This window comes from Ambystoma mexicanum, chromosome 14, assembly GCF_040938575.1.
Source record: "Ambystoma mexicanum isolate Mex_15411 chromosome 14, UKY_AmexF1_1, whole genome shotgun sequence".
Classification (NCBI taxonomy): domain Eukaryota; kingdom Metazoa; phylum Chordata; class Amphibia; order Caudata; family Ambystomatidae; genus Ambystoma; species Ambystoma mexicanum.
In genome coordinates this window covers 665,009,965-665,033,096 of record NC_090940.1, presented here as the reverse complement: position 1 = coordinate 665,033,096, position 23,132 = coordinate 665,009,965, and the positions used below count along the sequence as shown (strand labels likewise).

The window sequence follows — 23,132 nt, the reverse complement described above, 5'->3', positions numbered from 1 at the left end:
ACGTATCACCTCCAAAGTCACCTCCACGCTTTACCAGGCCCTAACTCTTTAGGAACGAAGGAACTTACCAAATTGAAAAAGAAGTGGGAAGGGGACCTGGGCGAGCTGGAACCGGAGGACTGGGTAGATGCATTGATGTTCCCCCGAGAGATAGGTATTGAGGCTAAACTGAGGCTGATACAACTCAGAATACTCCATCGCTCCTATTATCCGCGGACAGCCTTTGCCAAATGGGGAGGGACCGGGGATGAGACTTGTCTCCGATGTAAACATGGAACGGGCGCCTTCTTCCATATGATCTGGGACTGCAACGTGTTACAATCCTTCTGGGCCAAATGCATCAATAAGATCTCCAACATAATAGGATCACCAATTCCGATGGACCACAAAATTACACTCCTGGGAATCTGGGGAGAGGTAGACCTCACCAAACATGAAAAATCGTTCCTAGTGGTCGCATTAGGAGCAGGGAAACGGCTAATCACTGCAACTTGGGGTTTGACAGAGTCAATATGCCTGAACCGATGGATCGACGAAGTAAGCAGGTGCACATCTATGGAACACTGCATCTACAATACGAGAGGCTGCCCCCGAAAATTTGCGAAGATATGGGGGAAATGGCTAGATGTGTACTGAGAAATGTCTCTCTCACTCCTCCCCACCCCCTCCCTCCTTCCCTCCTCCCCCCCCAATTTGGACACCTGATATACTTGGAACTGCTGTCTGTTTCCTGATATATCCAATGTACCCCGCTGCCTTTTGCTGCCATCACTGCCGTAATTTTCAGTTGAATGTCTATGCTTACGATGTTTTTGTTGTAAAACCCAATAAACAGTGTTATAAAAAAAAAGAAATTAGACCTGAGGATATTTCCAAAGAATGGGTCTATGCTCTACATGTGGGGACCCCATCTGTGGGAAGAATCTGAGGCACATCTTTAAGTTTAGCTCGGAATCTGGAATCTCGACCTGGAGGTCGTGATTAGAACAGAAGGTTGCTGTCGACTATCAACCAAGCAGACCACCTCAGCCGGTAGAGTTGTGGTTCTAATCAGAAATAATTTTGTAATTTCAGCATAGGTCAGGCCCTCTTTAGAGGTTGCAGAGAACTCTTTTCCAGTAAAAGCAGAATTAAGTTGTTTTGACACACCCACGGAAGTCGTAGGTTTCGGCGTAGATGTATTATCATTACACGGTACCTCAAAAATCACTGATGTGCGGGTACAATCTCCTCCGAACAACCTGCTGTTGGAGGCCCTGAAATCTTTGCCATACCCACTGGTGTTTTACTATGTAGAGCATAAGGGGTCAGCATGATCAGTACACAGTTCTTACTCACTGTGGGCAGCGAAGCTCAGGGTAAACATCTGAGACAGCTTCCTCCAGCGGACTATGGCAGACTACACTCGCTGCTCACACTCCCTTGAATCTTTATGCAAAGACAACAACAAATCAAGGGCAGCATGCCCTATGTGGAAGGAAAAAGCACATTACACATTTGTTTAAATTCTGGTAATTCCTTGGGGCCGTCCTAGAGGACCTCACTATTACGATAGGGGAGAGAAGTCCAAACAAATATCCTGTCATATGTGCTTCCAGAGCCAGACATCTGAAAGTCACACTTGTTATACATCCTAAGAGAGTTGTGGTCTTATCAGCCTGGGTGCCCCTTCACTTACTAAGTCAGGAAGCTATCAGGCGCGTCTTCCACTTCTGAGGTAGTCAGTTAAACTGATATAGCCTTTCCTAAAATCTGTGTAAAACCGCCCCTGTTCAGGAGTTCTGTGCAGCATGTGTGTTTTGATGTGCTAATTGCCCTTGGCAGCACACAGCAATGTCATGAGAGCTGTGAATAGGTACCAAAAGGGCTGGAAAGTCAAGTATAGGCAGCTATGCAAGGTGGCTAAATCTGCATTACCCTCCAATTGGACTCCCGCTTCAACCTCCTCATAAAAAGGGTTGTCCAGCTCATTATAGAAGGTTTTTACAGATCCATTCTTCGCTGGGCATATGGGCACCCAAGCCCCTCCTCTTTCGGGTACACAGTATACCCCTGCAGCACCAACCCGCTTCCTATTTCTTCTTTCACCGTAGTAAAAATGGGGTAGCTGGGTTAAACCGAAGACCCAGTATGCCTCCCGTTCACCGTCACAAGGTAAGTGAGGGTGAGCGTAGGAGATACTGATGCTTGTGACAGGTCAAGACAGGGTCTTGGGCCTTTGCGGGAGATGGCAAGATACCGGCACCCCTGCTGGCCATGGCAAGTGGTACAGAGCGTTCTAGCTCTCTGATGTTCCCGATGGCAGGTGTGATGAATCAGAAGTGATTATCCCAGGGAACTTGGCCTGTGACCCTTCTCATGTGGCCAGGGAAAGGCAAACGCTTCCTGATCCTGACCCTGTGGTTGGTGTTCTGCGGGAGGATCATATGGGAGGGGACTTGGGGCAGGAGAATTGGGAGAACCTGCTAACCAACTTCCCTGATGACCTTGCAGTTTTAATGGCCTATTCTAAAACTGAGGCTGTTAATATAAAAAGGAACCTGAATGTTATAGACTTGAAGTCCCATAGTGCCCTAGGTACTTGGACGAGGAAGAGGGGCCCATAGGCACAGAACTGCAGTATGTAGTCTAGTGTTTCTAATGGCCCACACCTGAGCAGGTCTTCTGATTATTTAAAGGCCCTTCAGGTGCAGGCCATGAGGAGAAGCAGGAGAAGAAGCAATCAGGAGCCATGTATTAAGCCAGGGCAGAGAAGTGAACCTGCCGGGACCGCTGCCGTGTTTGCAGTGGATTATGGTGCTGAGGGAGTTGTAGGAGTGAGAAGCCTGAACTGCAGAGGTTGTGCAGCGGTGAACGTTGTTGTGACAGGGTGCCCCGTCGGAGAGAGAAGTATCCCCTACTTAACTCTAGTGACTGGTGAGCATCGGAGAACGCGAGGAGCAAAGCAGGCTCCTGTGGTGAAAGGTTCAGGACACAGGAATACAACCAGAGCTGTCAGAAGCTCTGAACACGAATACCGAAGAAGTCAAAGCAGCAAAGGTTTAAGCGGACGCAGAAGGAAAGACCGGTGAGTTGGCCTTTGATAGGTCACCCCGAGGCGCTCCGTTAAAGACCGCTAGGGGCTCATAAAGGCTTTGAATGCCGAACCAATTAAAGAAAGTATTGGTGGGATAATTAGCCTAATGAGAGGAAACACGAGGAGGAGGTTTGCAACAATCATTGCCCAAGTAAAAAGGGGGTAATATTGAACTCAAACTTTAACCGACATTTCCAAAGTAAAGAGAAGGTAATATTTAAGCCAAATAATAGCCAGCATTGTCAAAGCCAAAGAAAGGCCATTAAAGATAAAAGGGGAGACTGTTTTCTTAAAGAGAGAACCATGAAAAAGAGACCTTACCAGCAGTTACCCAGTGTGATAGGGAAAACTGTGAGGGGTCTGAAATGTGAGGAGGACAACCTTTTTTAAGGTTTTTCAAAAGATGCCATTTTATTAACTCATATGTTTGGATAAACGCCTCACTATCCCTACCCTGACGAGGATTTCCCTACCACTTTTGTTTCCCTACTTCTTCATTAACCAAATACTGACAATAATAGGGTTTCACTCTGACTCTTCTATGGATTTGCTGATGAGGGTTTACACCAGTTTATTCAAGCATGGGCAATACGCTTCACAAACTTTAGGACTCTCATTTGCCCCCTCTTGACTTTGGCAATGTTTGTTAGTTTAAAATTGCCTGGTTTTGACTTTATTTTGGCTTGGGTAAAAGGTGTTTGTATTGGGTTGTGGAATTATTGCCCCATCTTGTTGCTGGCTTTTAAATAAACATGCATGCTTAAAGTCGCAGTCAATTTGTTTTACAAAATAATGTTTTCACTGCTTTCTGTCAGTTCTGTATTCAAAATGATTTTCTTTCATGTTTGCTCTCTACTCGTTTGCTTTCTGGTGTTAAAGTACCTGTTCTGAGCAGGCAAGTGGTTACGGAGCATTCCAGTGTCACAATAGCTTGGTGAACTCACAGAGTACTTTGTGCGTGTCGGTTTCCCCCGTGGCTCCCAGGTCCTGTGCGTCAGCTACTTCTCACGGTCAGGCAATCTGCTACTTCCAGTCTGCCGCTGCCCGCACCACTCGCACACAGAGCTTTGACTCCTCCAAAAGCTCTCCAGTGTTTGCCTGCCACCAAGGGCAGCTTTTATCTGGGGGAAGCTTTTCAAACTTAAACTTCCCCTGTGCAGTCCCGGCAATCCAGGTCTCCAGGGGGAAAGCTTCCCTTTCCGACACTTCATGCTGCCTGATCTCTGCAATTAAGGCTTCTAGAGGGGATGACGCTCTTAGGACCGGCTACTGCTCGAAACTCAACTGTGGTCCCAGTGTCTTCTCTCTCCTCCAGTTTCTGCGTCTGGTGCAACGTGAAGAGTTCACAACTCCTCCACTTACGACTACTGCTATGCTCCTTCTTCTTTCTCATGACCTGCACCTGAGGGGGCCTTTTAAGCCTGCCAGTCTCCCTTAGATGTGGGTCATTTCATTGACAAGCCGCACGTTCCAGTTTAGTTCTCCTGCAGCCCACTTCTGCATCCCAGGACATGGGGGATTATGGGACTTGGAGTTCATAAGATAAAAATCAGATTTCTTCATTTGATTTTTGATCTTGTCCTCATTTCTGTTCCTAATAATATTCCCTACAGGAGTATCATGAGGATCAATCACAAGATTTGGTTTTACAGAGAAATTAAGATCTTCAGAGTTTAAGTTGATATTATTCACACACTCCTTTTCACTGTACCTTTGGGAGTTGGGGGAGCTTCCAGCTCTATTAGTACTTATGGTTTTAAAAGGGTTTTCATTCTTTCTAATGCGTAAGGGTTGATGAATATTTACACCCACATTAAGATATTCAACTTGGGGAGCTAAAAGATCTTTCTGACAAACCATTACATACTTTGTCATTGCCGATATGTCTCCCTTAGAGGAGGACAAATACTGCGTCTCACCCAACGGAGTCCTCCAGTTCCCCTGGGCCCTGTCTCCTCCCAGGTGGTCTTCCGGCAGAAAACCCTCCCCCAAGGTCAGGATCACAAAGCGTCTACCTTTCCCTGGCCCCCTGGGAGGAGACTTTGCAGTGTCTTTGTGAGGACTCTGCAGGATTCACAACAAAACCCAAAGGTGGCAGGCGAGAAGCCCTTCTTGTAGAAACTATTAAGGGGGAGAAGAACATAGCCTGCATTGCATGTGGCAAACAAATCAGTGGAACAAGCAGCATCAATGGGTATTGTATCCTTATGGAAGAAGTTGTGAATCTAAATGTTGTTGAAAGTCAAAGGCCCTCATTACAAGTCAGGCGGTGGACCATGGTGCTATAAGCACCATGGTCCATGCCGGATTCCGCCATGCTGGATGGCGGAATTACCGCCCCATTCCAAGGTTATTGGGGCGGCAATTCCCCATTCACCATTTGCCCTTCCCCATTCCCATTTTTGCCCCATAGGGCATAATGGGGATGGAGAAGGTGCTAATTACGGCACCGTAAACTACGATGCCGTAATTAGCACCAAGGTCCCTTAGGGGGTTGGACTTTAACGCCTGCAAAAAGCAGGCGTTAAAGTGTGAATCCGGCGTTAAGGGTTTAACGGCGCCGCAGCCTTTTACGGCGCCGTTAACCCCTTAACGCCAGGGTTGTAATGAGGCCCATTGAAATGCAGCATTGTGGTAAAGGGTTATAGTGGAAAGAGACTGGCAAGGCCACTGATGTGTTTGATGAACTGTGGCAAAACTATCCTCACAAAAACATTGTTGTTTATAAAGAAGAAATGTGAAGTATTATCTTTTCCAAAGAGTAGAAGTTATATTAAAATACTCACTAGAAGTACGAAGACAAAGGGCCTCATTCCGAGCTGGGCAGTAAGGGGTTACTGGCACCGGTAATGGTGCCGGTGCCGTTAACCCCTTACCTGCCTATTACGAGTCTGCTCGCGGGACCTGCAAAGGGCGCCTGGTAAAACCAGGTGCCCTTAGCGGGCCCCGCTAGCAGACCAGGGAGCTAACAATGAGCCCGGTATTAACGGCCCCGTTGTTAGCTCCCTCTCCATTCCCATTGCGCCCTATGGGGGCTCGAATGGGAATGGGGATGGGTTGTCTGAATGGGGAAATACCGCGTCCTCCAAGGTTGGAATGGCCCGGTATTTCCCGATTCAGGGAGCCCGGACCCGGTATGCGGTATGGGGGTAGCCATGGTGCTAAGAGCACCATGGCTACCTCCAAGCTCGGAATGACCCCAAAGACTTTTGATATGATAAACAAGAGCTTGTGGAAACTTTATCTTGCAGAGTGATTAACTTTGTTTTGTCATAAAATAATCCAAGTGCCTAAAGGAATAAAGTAAGTTTGAGTTGCCCTTGAAGCAGAATCTGGCCATTTGAAAGGAATATTGTGTTGCCCGCGAAGGAGAATTTTACTATTATGAACAACGTTACGAATTGGAACTTGTTTTAATTTGGAAATCCAGCATTAATCCTGGGGAAAGGGATCCATCCCTGGTTATAAGGATATTTGGTTATAAAGTTTGTGTTTGAGTAGAACTGTTATTTTGTTGAGTTTGAACAGCCATGTATTGTAAATACCTATATACTTTTTTTGTATGTATTATTGTGAGGACAGATACCCTTTGATGTTCAAGTGTTTTCCTTTAGTCTTAGTTTTACAGGCAGGGAAATAATTGTTAGGGTAGGAAAAACAAGGCATTTGTCATACCTTTATAATTTAATAAAACGGCTATTAAGAGGGGGCCCTGGAATGGCCCTCATGTCCCCTATGCAAATGTCAACCTGCAGATTGAAGAACAAAATATGTAACTTGCTGTTCGATTCAGCACCAACTACACCAATGAATCCTACGTATGCAAAGAGATATTCACTCAGACGACCTTTCAAGCCACACCCCATTGATGGCTTCAAAGAGACAGGTGTCCCATCAATGGACCAAGTTGACTGACAGCAAAGTCCGGCCGTGATGACACATATTACTGCAATAATTAACCCTTGCCTTCTTGCATCATACACATAGTGCCTTGTTCTGCAGGACATGTAGGGGAATGGAAAAGGAAGACTGCCAACAGAAAAGCAACATGGTGAAACCCTTCTCAGTTCCAGCTGTTGTATCTGTGGCTATCCTGGCTCAGCCTCCTTTCCAAGTCTGCAGCTTCAAAGGCCCTTTGCTATAAGTTACCATGGTGTGAGGTAGGCCGTCTCATGTGAATGCCCTTTGAAGCAGAGTTCCAAATAGATCTTATGGGTGAGCTCCTTTTGCCTGGGTGGCAGTGTTACCCTTTCTCCCAGAGAATCAAAGGAATGCAGCATTCTGCCTTTTGTCTCACCTGCAGAAGAGGAGATGGGGAGGCTAGCCATGAATCCACATGGCCATGACATAGCTGACCTGGGCTCAGAGGGTTAACACTTTTATGATATCGATTGGGGGTGGCTTTAATAATTCTATGCTCTTATCAGTGACAATAACATAACCAGGTATGGCTTATTGTTTTCGTGTACCCTTTGTAAGGAAGACATGGTACCAGAAGTATGACAGACACAATAAGTACAGTTCAAGGGTGTTTATTGAATTTTACATGGGTTTGAAAAAGGCCTATCTAACCCTAACTTCTAACAATGGGAGCAAGCTATGTCTATCAAATAAAAAAAAACACGTTCCTGGTTGTGTCATGTGAAAACAAAGATGGCCCATACCTTACTCTAAAGAACAAAAGGCTGTAGGATAATGACGTGCATAAATAAACAGTGGCTAACAATTGAAAGGTCCACACGGCTTGGTTGTTCATGTCAAAACTCTTTTAAAGCCATAGGGTATCAATCCCCTCTCCCGAACCAGAGAAACCGAATGGATCGACCCTACCACCGTGGTTGGCACGGGTGCCTGGATAATAATAGCACAGGTGACCACGTGGCAGCCAATGGGGGGGGTAGACGTAGAGTTAGGGAAAGGGGATGGAATGACAAAGGAAAGGTAGGGGAAAGAAACATGCACATATACTACTATATGTATTAATGTAACAATAACACTAGTACCCTAGAACCTGTACTCCACATCCTGACCTCCTACAACTTGTACTACACCCTCCAACCTATGCCTGACATCTTACTAATACCAGGTGTCTAAATACTGTACTTCGCACAGTACAAGGTATACACATAAATCCACGTCCCACAGATGGGTTAGTTGTTGTCACACAGATGGTACAAACACCTACAACCAGCCCTTAAGAACACCACTCACACAACATTGATTTACAAAAGCAAGATGGCACAAAACAGAAGGGAATTCCCTTCATTGACTGAAACAAAGACACAGAGTTCTATGGAGATTCACATCCGTCAAGAAAAGAATGTAATTGTCCTTTTTCCTAATTCTCCCTACATGCGCCTCATAAACCACCACGCGTTAAGTATTCGCATAACACATAATCAACTAACAGTCTTTTGCCACTTAACTGACTGGATAATAATAAAGAACATGAGTCATTTGTTCGCTCTCAAGACCGTCCGGACCCATATGGATGACACAGAACTCCACCAGGGAGCCTCCATTCACAGCCGCAGCCTGGGAAATAGAGTGTACAAGCGAGTCGGCAGCCGCTCATGCTGGAAAAGTGAGTTCTGCTTTCCTCCAGCATTTCTCCGGCCCGCCACACAATCACTGCATTTTCCTCCTCAGCCTGCAACACCGCCGCCGCCTGTGCTGTCCAACGTTAATTATCTGAACCACACCACGGGCAGTTGGAGGTTATGAAGACCCTTAACTGCAAAAAGCTGGGCCGTAGCATGAATGCTGAACTACACAATGACCCACTGCCTGCTGGGGAGTGTAGTTCAGCACCTATTCACAATCCCAATCCCTTAATTCCTACAGTTCAGGATTGCTGAACTGTAACTTCCCCTTCCCCACGTTTCAGCACGGGTCAATGTGGAACAGAGTAGCACCTGGAACACACTGTGACTTCTTGTTATAAGGAGGCAGTCTCTAAGGCACACCAGGATCTCTCAGCATAGCATCCTTTCACATATAATTAGGTCTCTTGGTATTTCAATGTATTATTCCACGCATAACAATATACTGATTCAATGTTCTTTTCTCTAGGTCTCCCTCAGCCGGGCTCAGACCTTTTCCTCTTTGTATTTAATATCAGGATCTCCCTCAGTCTGGCTTGGATTCCCTTTTCTTCTGAACACACAAGTGATCTCTCTAAGTCAGGCTCAGATCATGGATCCCTCTCAGTCAGGCTCAGATCACTGATCAGCCTCAGATCACCCATCCCCCTCAGTCGGGCTCAGATGCCTTTTTGGTTCTTCTGTTCTGTTCACACACGTTCCCCTCATCCAGGCTCAAACCTGTTCACTTCTCGCTCAAGCGGGGGGAGTCCCTTCCCCTATGTTCTTCTAACTTTCTTTGGGGTATCAATAAGTTTGAAGATATTCTACTGTGCAAAGGGATTTTACTGTGGCCTTTGCATGACCACTTCAAACTCTTTCTCTCTTTTCTCAGAGATGCCTTTGTCAGAGACCTTCGACTGGGCTCCCCCTCGGGTGCCAGACCATTCTGCAGAAGCTTAGCTCTGAATCGCCTTCTTTTTACTTCAACTGCAAATCCCTCTTGCCAACAGGCATTTACTTATGTTACTCAATTAGAAAGTTCAAATGAATTGTTCAGTTTGCAACACTCTTGCTGCTCAGAGCCTTCACTTACTACACAAACCGGTATCTCACAGTTGCTTTCAACTCACCAGTTGCATGAAGCCTCATCATCTGCGGCTTTTGTTCTGAGAGCCAAAGATGATGCTTCAGCAGCCACAGCTCCTCCCTGCTTCGTTCAGCCACGCAGAAGAGACTTGTCCAGGTTTCACCTGCAGGCCAGAAGTTCACTGTCACTCCCGCTGGGAGTTACGTCTGGCTCCTTGCCTTGCTCTAAGGGTCTCCCTCTGCCGGGCGCGGACTCTTCTTCAAGTTCTTTTTATCTTCAATTGGTAAAATAAAATATATTTATACTTTGAGTCCCATAATGTACCTGGTTATTTTTGCTCCCACTTCACAGCTCCCCAAAAAGGCATTCTCTGGCTTTGGCAGCTGCAGGAGTTAAAAGGGGATGTGAAATGAGGTCAGGGTTTCGCGACCTACCTTTCAAAGACCTGTGCTAGCCTGCTTAGCCCATGGGAGGAGCTCTGCTGTGGGTACCGCCAGGCAACCCCTGCTGCCCCTAGTTTTTCCTTCTGGAGGTAAAGTCCCCTCTCCACAATGCAGCATCCCCTGTACTCCGAGGGCCAGTGTCTGGCTGGTTTTCTCCTCCTCCAGGTCTCCCGGGGTCTCTGAAGCTCACTTGGTCTTCCTCTGGCTTCTCAGCACCATGCAGCATCCCCAGCTCTCTCTGCTCTCTCAAAGTGTGCTCTCCTGCTCCGTCTATTAAACTTCCTGGGAGAGTAAAGTGGAGTCAGGTGTAAGTAGTTGAAAAGGGAGGCCTGACTTTGCCTGGCCTCATTACTGGGGCAGTCTGCTGTCAAAGGGGAAGAGTCTGTTTTCTGTGTCTGACTGTGTTTTCTGTCAGTAATCATCATCCTGCCAGTCCCTCTCTTCCTCGTCTCGGCGTTTACATGGAAAGGGTGGGCGAGTTGAAAAGTCAGAAATCTTGCACAGTAGGATGTGGAAGAGGTCTGAAAAGAAAGGGGAGGCCGGGTCTTACCATTGTGCGCCTCTACCCTAATTCCTGAGGATCCCTCACCATGTGATCCTCGCGCACTGGTACACCCCCAGGAACTGGATCCAACAGCGATGGCTGTGTCCTGGTCATCTGGATGACAAATCCCTGGGGATCAGTACATGAGACACACTCTGTTTCTCACATCTGCCACCAGCGTGAAAAGGCAGACAATCATTGGTTTTGGATCAGTGGTGCAGAAGTTAAAATGTAACCTTTGTCTGAAGAGACTTGGTATCTCAGCAGCTGCGATGAACGTAAATGTGACCTTTAAAACTGTTCTGTGCCACTGGCGAGCAGGGGCTGCAGATGTTAGGAGACTGGTGCAGGAGGCCAGATGGATACACTATGATTTTGGCATGTAGCTTTTTTTTTAGAAATGGAGGCTCTGATTAGCAATCCATCTTCTTGGAGACAGATTACCTGCATCATTTTATATTTTAATAAAAATTTTAAAAACTGGGATTCCACACCCCCGCCAGGTGGCATCCCTTCACACGCACACAGGAGAAGTCTGGTGCCTCTGGAGGGACTATACATGAAAAGTATTACCTTCATTTCATATTCTGCTTAAAGCATTGTGGTGAAAGTCACACGGTCAGCTAAAAGCAGGAAGGCACATCTATACATGCCAACCCTCCTCATTAAGACGGGAGACTCCTGGTTTTTCAGGGAAAAATATTGCTCTTTTTCACTTTCTCCCACCTTAAATATTTGTACCCCCAATGCATTCCTAATGGGAAAAATGAGGTCTCCCGATTTCCCTGAAGAAATCTCCCTCACAGGTGCGTCAGAATGTTGGCATGTATGCACATCAAGGGGCTTGAATTTATATCATTGGAGTGGCACCAAACGCCAATTTCACTTGATTTGCCCATCTGTATTCATTCAGCTTTTATTTATTATATTGCGTCCTTCCCCAAAACATAGGGTGACCAGTCGTCCTGGTTTTGTCGGGACTGTCCCGGTATTGGTGCTCAGTCCCCTTTTCTCAAGATTATTTTACCATTGGAAAACCCAGTGGTCCCAGTTTTTGGCAGTAGGTCTTCATCAGCCCCATTTCTTGGCCCAGGCGGAGCGAGTGATGGTCTGGGGAGCAAAGCTAAATAGCGCAGGAGGGGTGCGTAGTAAGGGGCCCACCCAGAAAGCTGAGTCTGATTCTGCCATATAAAAGATTAAGCAGCCTGCTGTGCCATGGGTGCTACTCCGCGTTGTTCGGCTGGCTGCTCTCTGCCGACTTGTGGATGACTGGGATGCGTTCGGAATGTGCAAATGAATGCATATTCCAAACGCAGCATGTGAGATGCTCTGGAGTCACACACCCTGTGCCCCTCATTCTTTGTGTTGACCGCCTTTCAAGTGGGGCATTTTATAAGTGATGGCTCATTTACAAGCAATTGTTTTTACACAGTGGGCCTCATTACAAGTTTGCCGGTCTGGTAACTATGGTACCGGTAATCTTGCCGGTACAGTAGTTACCGGACCGGAAAACTACGAGTTCTGCTCGTGGGTGCCTTTCCGCCTGCCAGGTCTGACCTGGCAGGCATACCGGCACCGGCGAGCTGAGCATGTAGGATGCACTGGCACCATTCACGAATGATGCCGGTGCATCTAACCTCCTCATTCCCATTGAGCCCTAAGGGGCTCAAATGTGAATGGGGAGCATTTTATTCCCACGCCCGCGAATCGGCAATTACCGGTTCCGGCTGGGCCGTAATTAACCGGGAATTGCCCATTCGCGGGTGCCAGAAAAATGTGCAAGTTTGGCGCCAGCCTTCCAGTTTTACCGGCAAGGCTACCACCAAACTTGTAATGAGGGCCAGTATGTGCTTAACATATCAGTGTTAAGAACAGAACATGGGACGTTTTTATTCACCAGGCCAGCACAAGTATCAGTTAGCTGACCAAACCTATGCATTCTTCAAAGAAAATGAAAATGCCACACAGTTAAAGATTTAAACTATTTTCTTTATTTTCATGTCTCTGTTTGACACACCAAAACGTTTTTTTTTATATATGACTTTTTAGTTGCATATGGCGCATCCTTGGGAAGGTTAACTGTCATTTTCTTGCTTAAGTATTCAAGTGTCTGCTTTGGGACATGGACTACATGCATGCACCTAGCATCAAAGGTCTTTTAATTTTCTAAACAAGCCAGCCACTGCCTAGCGAGCACACCAGATGGCAACTCAATGTCACTTGGCACCTTGATTAGGAAAGCGGAGTTCATTGTGGGTCACCATACAGACGGTAGTCCATAGCAAATCAATGCAGTGATATGTGTGTAGCAATGTTTTGTGCGTTGCACAAGCCACCACCCCGTTGGTTAATGGTGTCTATGTACATACTTGCCAACCCTACAGATTTTTAAGCAGTCCTAACACCTACAGATTTGGGTGATAGATCCTACTGCTTTTTACAGTGGCAGGTAATGTATGTGACTCTAAAACAGGCTGCAGGACAAAGCATGCAACACATTAATTAGTATGTCTGAACAGTGGCCTGATAGGTGATTACTTTGATTAGGCTCAGACCAATCCACTGACCTGACGCTACGTGACTCTGTCCTGCACTCTTGCCGGTACAACCCTTAGGTGAACCACCAGTGAAGGCAAGTGGCAGAGCGTAACACCACCATACAGCGTCTGCCTATAAGACTGAAAGGGTATCAGTCTCCATGTCATTCAGTGTTCAACTTGCACTGCAGGAATACATATGTATTGCCCAGGCTGCTGGTACAGAGAAGTGGCAAACGTTGCCTACCAGCTATGTGGGATTATCTTCTGTGAAGTTCGGCAATTGAATTTGGTGGTAACTTACCATTCAGAATTATGCATTTTTAATATTTGAACATCTTTCCATCCGCTGTTTGGTGGGTTGTGTATTTTAGAATGATTCAATGGTGGCAACAGTGTATGTTTTGTATTTTCCTGTGATGTCATTGTTATGCGAATTGTTATTCATGAAACGTGATAAATCCTACATCTTTTTGGTCACAGAATGTTGGCAAGTATGTATGTGGTGCTCCAGTATGTAACAGCACATATGCTTGTTTTTGTCTGATGTGTCCAATGTCCATACAATAGCACACTGGAACATTTTGTGTGTGTGGGTCTGACGAGCATGCCCTACTGTGCCCACATGTAAACGCATAAAGCAAAGAAGTTGCCTCAAGTTGTACATCCACTAGGCCAAACGCCCTTTCTACACGGCCACACCATGATTTTCACTAGCTGCAGGCCAGCACTAATGAGAGATGCTAATGCAAACTCTGTTAGATAAAGCATGGGTCTGCTAGTTTTTCCAGAAATAACCCTTGAGGCCTGTGTAATAGTGAGGAGGTAATGGCTGAGGAACTGTGGGCCCTTTACCACGCATTAGAAGCTGGTTTTGTTTAAAACACTTAATTGGCTAATTAATGGTAAGGCTAAAGTTAAAGTTTGTAAGGGGTACAATCCTTTATGTGCAGCCTTTCTGTGAATTGTTTATTGGGTGTCTCTTCTATGGTATCCTGTCCTGTTTATAGATATAATTCCCTAAAGATGTTTCTGTATTGGAGGTTGGGCATGCTCACACTGAGTCCCAGCCCTTCCTCATCTAAAATTCTTCAGAAACATGAAAAAGAGTCCTTTTACCCCATTTCAGTGTCTGGTGTTGTAGCCATTTTGTAATTGCATCCAAAAAGTTAAGCTGTCCAAATGCATATGTATGGTTTATGATTACAAACATTTTAATGTTGGGGTGAGTGTTGTGAACAGTGATGTGAGCACCAAGCCATGCATCTTTTATGAATTTAGAGATTCAAACATACAATCCTTTTATCACAGAATTGTTTATCCAATATAGAGGTCTATGATCACTGTTCTAGTCCTGAAATGGTCTGTGATTTAATGCAAAGTATACAGGAACCATCATTGGTGCTATTTAGCCCTTTCCCACTCTCAGGGAGGTATTTTGAAAGAGTACAATAAGAGTGCACGAGACTGTCCATCTTGGAAAGACAACCTTGCATCAGAAAATAATTCATATGGGTAGTCTAATATTGCCCATTGCGAAATACAAATGAGGTGGTACGAACAGAACACCTGCAACACAGGGCCTGTGGTCAGTGTGCCCTCAGACCCCGGCAGGCTGGTCACACCGCAGTGTGCCAGTGCGGACAGTTTGAAACTGCATTCAGGCAAAGCCTTCGCTAAGAGCAGGGGACAGAAGAACCATTTACTTGGACAGCAACAGCTGTGTTTTCACATTAGAATTCTTCTGTAATGTACTTGCATTACAATGTAATGAAACCAGCTTTATTTATACAGCAATTATTTATTCATATTGAGGAGGGGTTTTATCACACAACACATAGGTGTATTTTGGGAGTGGCATGTGTCTGTCGGGGGGGTCGGGGGGCATTCTGGCCTAGCTCTCAGCCACTTATGTCGCAAAGGCGGGTGAAAATGTTTTTGGTGGGTGAGAGTGTGGGGACATCACATGATCGCGGGAGCGTGTTCTCGCGAGATCTCGCGAGACGGGATCTCGCGAGCCCACGCTCCACGGGAAAACGATCCCGCTTCAGAGTTGGCGCTCGGCCAGCTGAAGCGGTCACAGAGGAGCGCTGCTCCTGATTACAGGATAAGAAGCAGTGAGTGACAGAACTCACACCACAGCTTCTAGGGTGTAACACCACAGCCACAGGAGGCTTCATGGGGGCCCTAGAAGTCTACAGCGTGCCACCGGTGAGCACAACCTTTCCACAGTGAATCAACTGGGAAAGCACAGGACTTGATCGCAATGAACGGTAAGTAAGCGCCCAGAATCACCAGGCCACCTTAGAGCCTTTCTCCCTGTTGTCAGTCAATAAAGACTGTTAGAAACCCTACAGCGTCCTGTCATCTATTTAGGCCACAACATAACTGGCGACGAGGATACCAGAAGTCCCACGGACCCACCATGCAAGTCGCCACACCACCCCCTGCATTTCTCCCCTTGCCAGGGACACCGGCAATTCCTTGGATGCAATGGGAACCCCTGTTTTCCACCTACTTGGAAGCAGTGGGCGGCACGCGATATGCCCCCATCAGGAAGAGGGCGATGCTGTTAAATGCGTTAGGGGTTGAAGGTCAGTGCATCTTTGCCGGCCTTAAAGGAATACCTGCGGCCGACGATGACGTTGAAGACGACGATGTTTACAAAGAAGCGACTCGTCGCATCATGAAGAGATTCACCAATAAGGAGAACATTGTACTGCACAGGCTGAGATTCTACACTCGGAAACAGGAAGGGAGCGAACCCGTGGATGACTACATCACCAGGATGAGGGAACTCGCTTCTCTATGCGCCTTTGGAGAAAATGCAGAACAGGTTATCTGCGACATGCTCGTTGTCCACGCCAACTCTAGGAAAGTACAGGACAAACTCATCCAAGAAAAGGAGGTCACCCTCGATAAAGCCATCCAGATTGCCAGGGCAGAGGAAGAAACCTCCAGCAGACGCAAGGAGGCGGGAAGTCACCTGCCTGTGCCCGAAATGGCGGCGCTACAATGTAGAGGTCGCAGAGACAAGCATTCCCGCGACGGCCCCAAAGACAAAAGTCCCAGGAAAAAGGAGGCACCGAAATGTTACAGATGCGCCAGCTCCAAGCACATGGCAAACGACCGCGACTGCCCCGCCAGGAATAAGGAGTGCTCCAAGTGCGGACGCATTGGCCACGTGGCTCCGGCATGCATGTGGCGGGAGAAAACTGTTTCCCGTGTTGACGGTGACTGCACCTCAACTGACGATGATGAACTACAGGACAGACCCATGGTTATCATGGTCAATGCCCCCCATGCCAGAAGAGAAAAGCCCCACTGCACCATTAAAGTGGACGCAATGGAAACGCACGTTATGGCTGATTCGGGATCCGACCTCACCATTCTGCCCATCAACACGTACAAGGAGATGATGGGACAAGAAAAAGTGGAGATTAGATCAACCAGGCAAAAACCGACCGTGTTTGGAGGGGCAACGGTCGACCTGTTGGGCTACATCAAGCCCCGGATCGATTTTAAAGGGAGGTCTACCACCACAAAAGTGTATTTTTCACCCAAAGGTCCAGCCGTGCTGGGGTGGGATGACCAACACAAACTCAGCATGAAACTAGATCCCAGCACTCCGGAACAGGTGCTCATGATCTAATCAGGAGCAGCGCAAAACTACAAGGAGATCTTTCCAAACCTGTTTTCCGAGAATCCGGGAAAAGTCAAAAACTTTGTCCACAAGATTCAGCTGAAACCCAACGCCACCCCAGTCAAGCACAAAGTAAGGGCAGTACCTGCCACCGCAAGACCAGCTTTGGACGCCCACCTGAGGAAGATGGTCGAAGAAGGAACCATTGAAACCGTAGAATCCTCTGAGTGGCTGAGTCCGGTAGTATTAGTAAAGAAAAAGTCCAGCAACGACCTCAGGATCTGTATCGACCTGAGAAGCCTGAACTTAGAGGTGATCACGGATAGCTTCCCACTCCCCAGCATCAATGAGATTGTCCTTATGATGAAGGAGGCGGCCATTTTCTCGAAGCTGGACATGCGTGATGCCTATCACCAGATTCCTCTACACAAGTCCTCCCGCCCCCTGACGGCGTTCATCACTCCTTTTGGCACCTTCCAATACACCCGCATGCCTTTTGGGTTATCGTCCGCAGCATCCCCATTCCAGAGGATGATGAACTCCCTGCTTAAAGGCCTCACCAATGTCTCATTCTTCCAGGATGACATCCTGGTGTACGCCAAAGACAACGAGTCCCATGATAAGGCACTCAAGTCAGTCCTGAGCAGACTTCAGGAGGAAGGCATTCACCTACGCCTTGAAAAGTATGTCTTCGGGGTGAACAAGGTAGAATATCTTGGGTACTGCATCTAGAGTGATGGGGTAAGCCCCAAGAAGAACCTCATGGAGGCCATTACAGAAGCACCGGCGCCGATGTCCAAAGAGGAACTACGCTCATTCTTGGGCCTAGCCGAGTACTATGCCAAATTCGTCCCCAGGTTCTCTGAGACCACGTCTCCCATGAGGGAGCTCCTGAAGAAGGGGGCAGTGTACTCTTGGGGCCCAGAACAGGATGAGGCTTTCGGCGAAATCAAGAAAAGGATTCTACACGCGCCGTGTCTTAAACCATACAACCCTGAATGGGACACCTACATCACCACTGACGCCAGCGCATACGGCCTAGGGGCCACCTTGACCCAGAAGAAGGGCGACACTGAGAACATTGTGGCGTTTGCTTCCAAGGCACTATCCTCATCCGAGAAGAATTACTCTACGGTAGAGAAAGAGATGTTGGCATGCGCCTGGGCCGTCGACTATTTCAGATCATACGTATGGGGGACAAGATTCAAGTTAATCACCGATCACAAACCCCTAATTCACATGTTGAGCCCGGGTGGCACCAAGACGGCCACCCCCAGACTGGCCAGGATCGCTGCAAAGCTCCAAGAGTACACATATGAGATACAACACATTGCGGGCTGGAAAAACGCACAAGCGGGCTGCATGTCCAGGCTCCTGAACCAAAGCGCCCCCGGCACCACATTCCTGGAAGACGAATGTGTCGTTGCTTCCATCGGCGACTTGAGGAACGTCGAGTACATGGAAATGAGCGAGCGCCACTGGCAGGAAGAGTTCAAGCAGGACTACGCCCTAAGGCACGTAAGCACCTGGGTTCGAAATGGATGGCCCAACGAGAGAGCGATCCCCGAAGGCCTTCGTCCCTACTGGAAGGTGAACGAGGAAATCACTGCCATGAACGGTCTCATTCTCAGAGGTGATCAAATCATCCCACCCAGCGGAATCCGCAAAGTCATACTGTGCAGAGCACACTCGGGCCATTTAGGGTGCAACATGACCAGACGAAGGATACGCGACGCATATTGGTGGCCAGGCATGGACCAGGACGTACGGCAGATGGTCGATAGGTGCCATGAATGCTCAAACAGCGACAAGCGCCTAGCCGTGAGGCAAGCCCCCATGCTGCCCACCGAAGTCCCCAAAGGGGTGTGGCGAAAACTGGGGCTGGATTTCATAGGGCCGCTGGACAACATGCCCCCAGAGCACAGGTACGGGATAGTCATGGTCGACTATTTTTCCAAATGGGTGGAAGCTGACTTCACCCCAGACATCACGACAGAAACAGTCATTGAAACACTCACCGCCATATTCCAGCGGGAGGGCCTGCCCGAAGAACTCGTCACGGACAACGGAGTCCAGCTAGTCTCCAGAGAAATGGAAAAATTTCTCAAGCTCAACAACATCAAATAGCGAAAAGCAAGTCTATACCACCCACAGGCAAATGGCCTAGTCGAGCGGGCAAACCGCTTCATCAAGGGGGCGCTACAACTGGCTCACGCCTCGGGCCTGGACCCATACAAGACAGTCAAAGAAGCCGTAGCGGCCCACCGTCTCACCCCCAACGCCGTCACAGGTGTTTCACCTTTCCATCTGCTGAGGGGGAGAAGGGCAGCATCCTCACTGGTACCACAATGGCTCCAGCAAGTGAGGGCCGACGAAGACGTTGACATGGATGACATAACGTGCCGCATGCAGCGCAACAAAGAAGCAATGAAAGCACAGGGGGATTTGCGCCGAGCCGCTCGACACACACAAGTCAACAAAGGGGATCTGGTGAAGATACGACTTCCCCACAAGGACACCTCCACTGGTTCCAGATACAGCAGTCCCATAGAAGTCATGGAGGGAGGGGCAAACCACATCTGCACCAGCGATGGCAGGAGATGGAATCTAGAAAGGGTAGCCATGTACCGCAGGAAAGAAGACACTGTACACTCGCAAGGAGACACTGGAGGAGATCAAGTCTGCCAAGAGTCATACGAGAACCATCACCTCCCGAGTAGAGATACCATAGAGCCGCACCATCACAACGACTTTGCAAGCCCCATTCCCCCAACGACACCCAGGGAATCACAGCAAAGAGCTGGACAAAGAGAACCTGAATCACCAGCACCCTCCCAAAGACACTTCATCGATCCAGCTCCATACCCCGATCCTGGCAGGCCCCAGAGAGAGAGAAGGAAACCCAGGAAATATGTGGACTTCATCATGGAGTGACCACCCATCCTTTTTCCCAGCAAAGGAGGTGTGTGGGGACATCACATGATCGCAGGAGTGTGTTCTCGCGAGATCTCGCGAGACGGGATCTCGCGAGCCCACGCTCCGCGGGAAAACGTTCCCATTTCAGAGTTGGCGCTTGGCCAGCTGAAGCGGTCACAGAGGAGCGCTGCCCCTGATTACAGGATAAGAAGCAGTGAGTGACAGAACTCACACCACAGCTCCTAGGGTATAACACCACAGCCACAGGAGGCTTCATGGGGGCCCTAGAAGTCTACAGCGTGCCACCGGTGAGCACAACCTTTCCACAGTGAATCAACTGGGAAAGCACAGGACTTGATCGCAATGAACTGTAAGTAAGCGCCCAGAATCACCAGGCCAACTTAGAGCCTTTCTCCCTATTGTCAGTCAATAAAGACTGTTAGAAACCCTACAGCGTGCTGTCATCTATTTAGGCCACAACAGAGAGTCCATTGAAATGAAAAGCTACTTTGGTCTTCATAGCTTGCAGGCAGATATGCACAATCTCACAGAAAAGAAATGATGCATTTTACTAATTAAGATAGTGGTAGTTTGTGATAAATTAATGATAATATGTATTTATTCCACCAGTAAGACTTAAACCTCCTCCTCCTCCAAGCACTACTGAAGTGTAGTTCCTTGACACTGCCGGTTTTTTACTTTTTAAATCTGGTCATCCTACGACACAGCTAAGTACTGGGACGAGGAGGAGGGACGTGGAGAAATCCGCATGGTCTTCGTCGGATTTGGCGCCACAGCAAGAAAGCGCATTTGGGAACGCCAAGGTCAGGCAAACGTTACGTACGTACAGGAGGTGCCGGCACGGCCTCTTGCGCTTTTTTCTGCGGACCTCCTGACCTTAAGATGGCCGCCAGCGGGACGCGTCGCTGCCGCCGCCGCTCTCACGCGCCTGCGCAGAGCGCCGCCGCCCGCAAACTTTGAGCTCCACGAGGGTGTTGAGAAGGGCGGACTCGCAGCGCTATTGGGATCCCCTGGAGCAGAGCGGCAGCAGCGCCCCTCCGCGCTTTCCACGCAGCCATGACGACAGCAGCGGTGCTGAGCGGCAAGAGCGTCTCTGCGTGAGTGCGGCACCTGCCTGCAGTGGGGGAGTGGGGGCACTTCTCGCAGCAGCAGCCGGCTGCGGTGCACTGCAGAGCTCGCGCCTGAGCTGCGCGGGTCGCAGTGCACGGGTGCAATCGCGGCAGCAACTATTGCATCGAGGCATCTGGCTGTGCACGCGAATCCCAGCTGGGCGGCGCGCGGCGCAAGTGCTCGCAAGTGCAGGGCCCGCTCTCCGCAAATGCCAGCTGGGCGGCGCAAGTGCAGGACCCGCTCTCCGCAAATGCCAGCTGGGCGGCGCAAGTGCAGGACCCGCTCTCCGCAAATGCCAGCTGGGCGGCGCAAGTGCAGGACCCGCTCTCCGCAAATGCCAGCCGGGCGGCGCGCGGCGCAAGTGCTCGCAAGTGCAGGGCCCGCTCTCCGCAAATGCCAGCTGGGCGGCGCGCGGCGCAAGTGCTCGCAAGTGCAGGGCCCGCTCTCCGCAAATGCCAGCTGGGCGGCGCGCGGCGCAAGTGCTCGCAAGTGCAGGACCCGCTCTCCGCAAATGCCAGCTGGGCGGCGCGCGGCGCAAGTGCTCGCAAGTGCAGGACCCGCTCTCGGAGCGCTAGCCAGGCATGGGCGGCATTGACGGGTGTGCAGGGGGCAAGGGTGCCCCCCCACTTTCAGCAAAGTGACTCCAGTGCAAGCGGCTGAGGTCGGGCCTGCACGCAGCCTGGCACCCCTGGTGGGGGGTGGGCACTGCGTGCACCACACGCCCCTCCCGATGCCCCTGCACCCTTATGTGTGCGCTGCCCCTCACTGGGTTCAGGGAGGGGGCCGGAAGTCGGTCGGTGTAGGTTCTGTGTATGGGACCCCGTGACAGCGCCCCGAGAGGGGCATGAAGGCGAGGCGCCACACGCCTGCAGAGGAGAAACGGGTCCATATCGACATGCTCTCTTCTGCTCGTTTGTGTAAAATGTATTGGATTTACTTAATTGATGTTTTCCAACTTGGTCTCCGGTGTTTCTTCCACCACTGTGCGCTGCCCCCCCCCCCCCCCCACCTCAGCCCGCAGGCTGCATCCCCGACCAGATAGCGCGGTAGGGATGAGCCCCAAGGAGCGTTATAACTGCACAGCAGTGCTGGGCCAGCTGTGGCTTGCAGCTATGTTTTCCATAATGGATCCGTGTATTGGATTTTCGACTGCTCAAATAGTGTTTATTATTTTTTTTTTAAAAAATACCACCAACCGCTGGGGAGGCCCCCATCCTTTCCCTAACAAGTTGTTTGATACAAAATGTGGGGGGGGCTGCAGACCATGCTTAAGGGGCCCGCAATCTCTGCAACAAAAGTATGGCCTATGCTACACACTGGCACACTGGACCATCCCATGATCATGCTATTGCATGGGCACAGCGCACTGGCACTGCATTAAGTGAAAGATGAGTGTGTGTTTTAATCCTACTTTACATTTTTCAACTAGTGTAGAGCTAGCGAATTGGTGCCTGGCTGCTGAGTTCTGAGACCCAAGGTACTAGCCAACTCTGTACATGGACAGTACTATTACACACAGTAGTACTACCATATGAAAACCTGGTCATGCTACCTCTGTACCTATATGCCTGTATCCCCAACTTTGAACAGTCTCTTGTTGGCTATGCCCTGTCGTGCCAGTAAAAATCTCCTGCCAGCGGAAGTAAATTTTATTGCTGCAAAAATGCTTCCCAACCTCTGCACCACCATGTAAGAATGCTCTTCATGTTTACTTTGACCTCAATGCCAGTAAAACATGCTACGCTGCTGCAAGGAACCATTTCCTGGTTTGCCCACACAAATACCTAAACCAACCATGTAAGAACACTAATCATGTTGACTTTTCCCTTAACACCACTAAAACCTACAATGCTGCAGTGAGAAAACCATTTATTTGCTTAATGTACAAGTTCCTTCACCCTTCTCATTTAACAACACCCTTCATAATGGCCTTGCCCCATATGTGAATAAAAAATACCATGTCAAGTAAAGAAAATGTATAGTCTGCTGCCCCATTGTCCTATAAAGACTTCACCCCAAATAGATCCATTAGATGCAACTCGCCAACAGTGCACAGGAGCATTTTCATGATGCCTTTACCCACAATATATGCCAGTATAAAACATTTTTCCTGTGGCTGATACATGTCCAAACTGACTGTACCAAAATGGCAGTCTAGCAACATAACGCC

General features: G+C 48.7%; 1 protein-coding gene across 2 annotated transcripts in view; it reads left to right on the top strand.

Annotated features, from left to right (window-relative positions):
- The first annotated feature begins 20,658 nt into the window (after positions 1-20,658).
- MTHFD1 (methylenetetrahydrofolate dehydrogenase, cyclohydrolase and formyltetrahydrofolate synthetase 1) overlaps positions 20,659-23,132 on the top strand; it is a 517,055-nt gene continuing 514,581 nt past the window's right edge. The window contains exon 1 of one of the 2 annotated variants that reach the window (XM_069638219.1): positions 20,659-20,949. In XM_069638219.1, coding sequence (XP_069494320.1) covers positions 20,909-20,949 — 41 coding nt within the window. In that variant the 5' untranslated portion in view covers positions 20,659-20,908. The remainder of the gene's footprint in view (positions 20,950-23,132) is intronic. The other variant, XM_069638218.1, reaches the window with a different exon arrangement.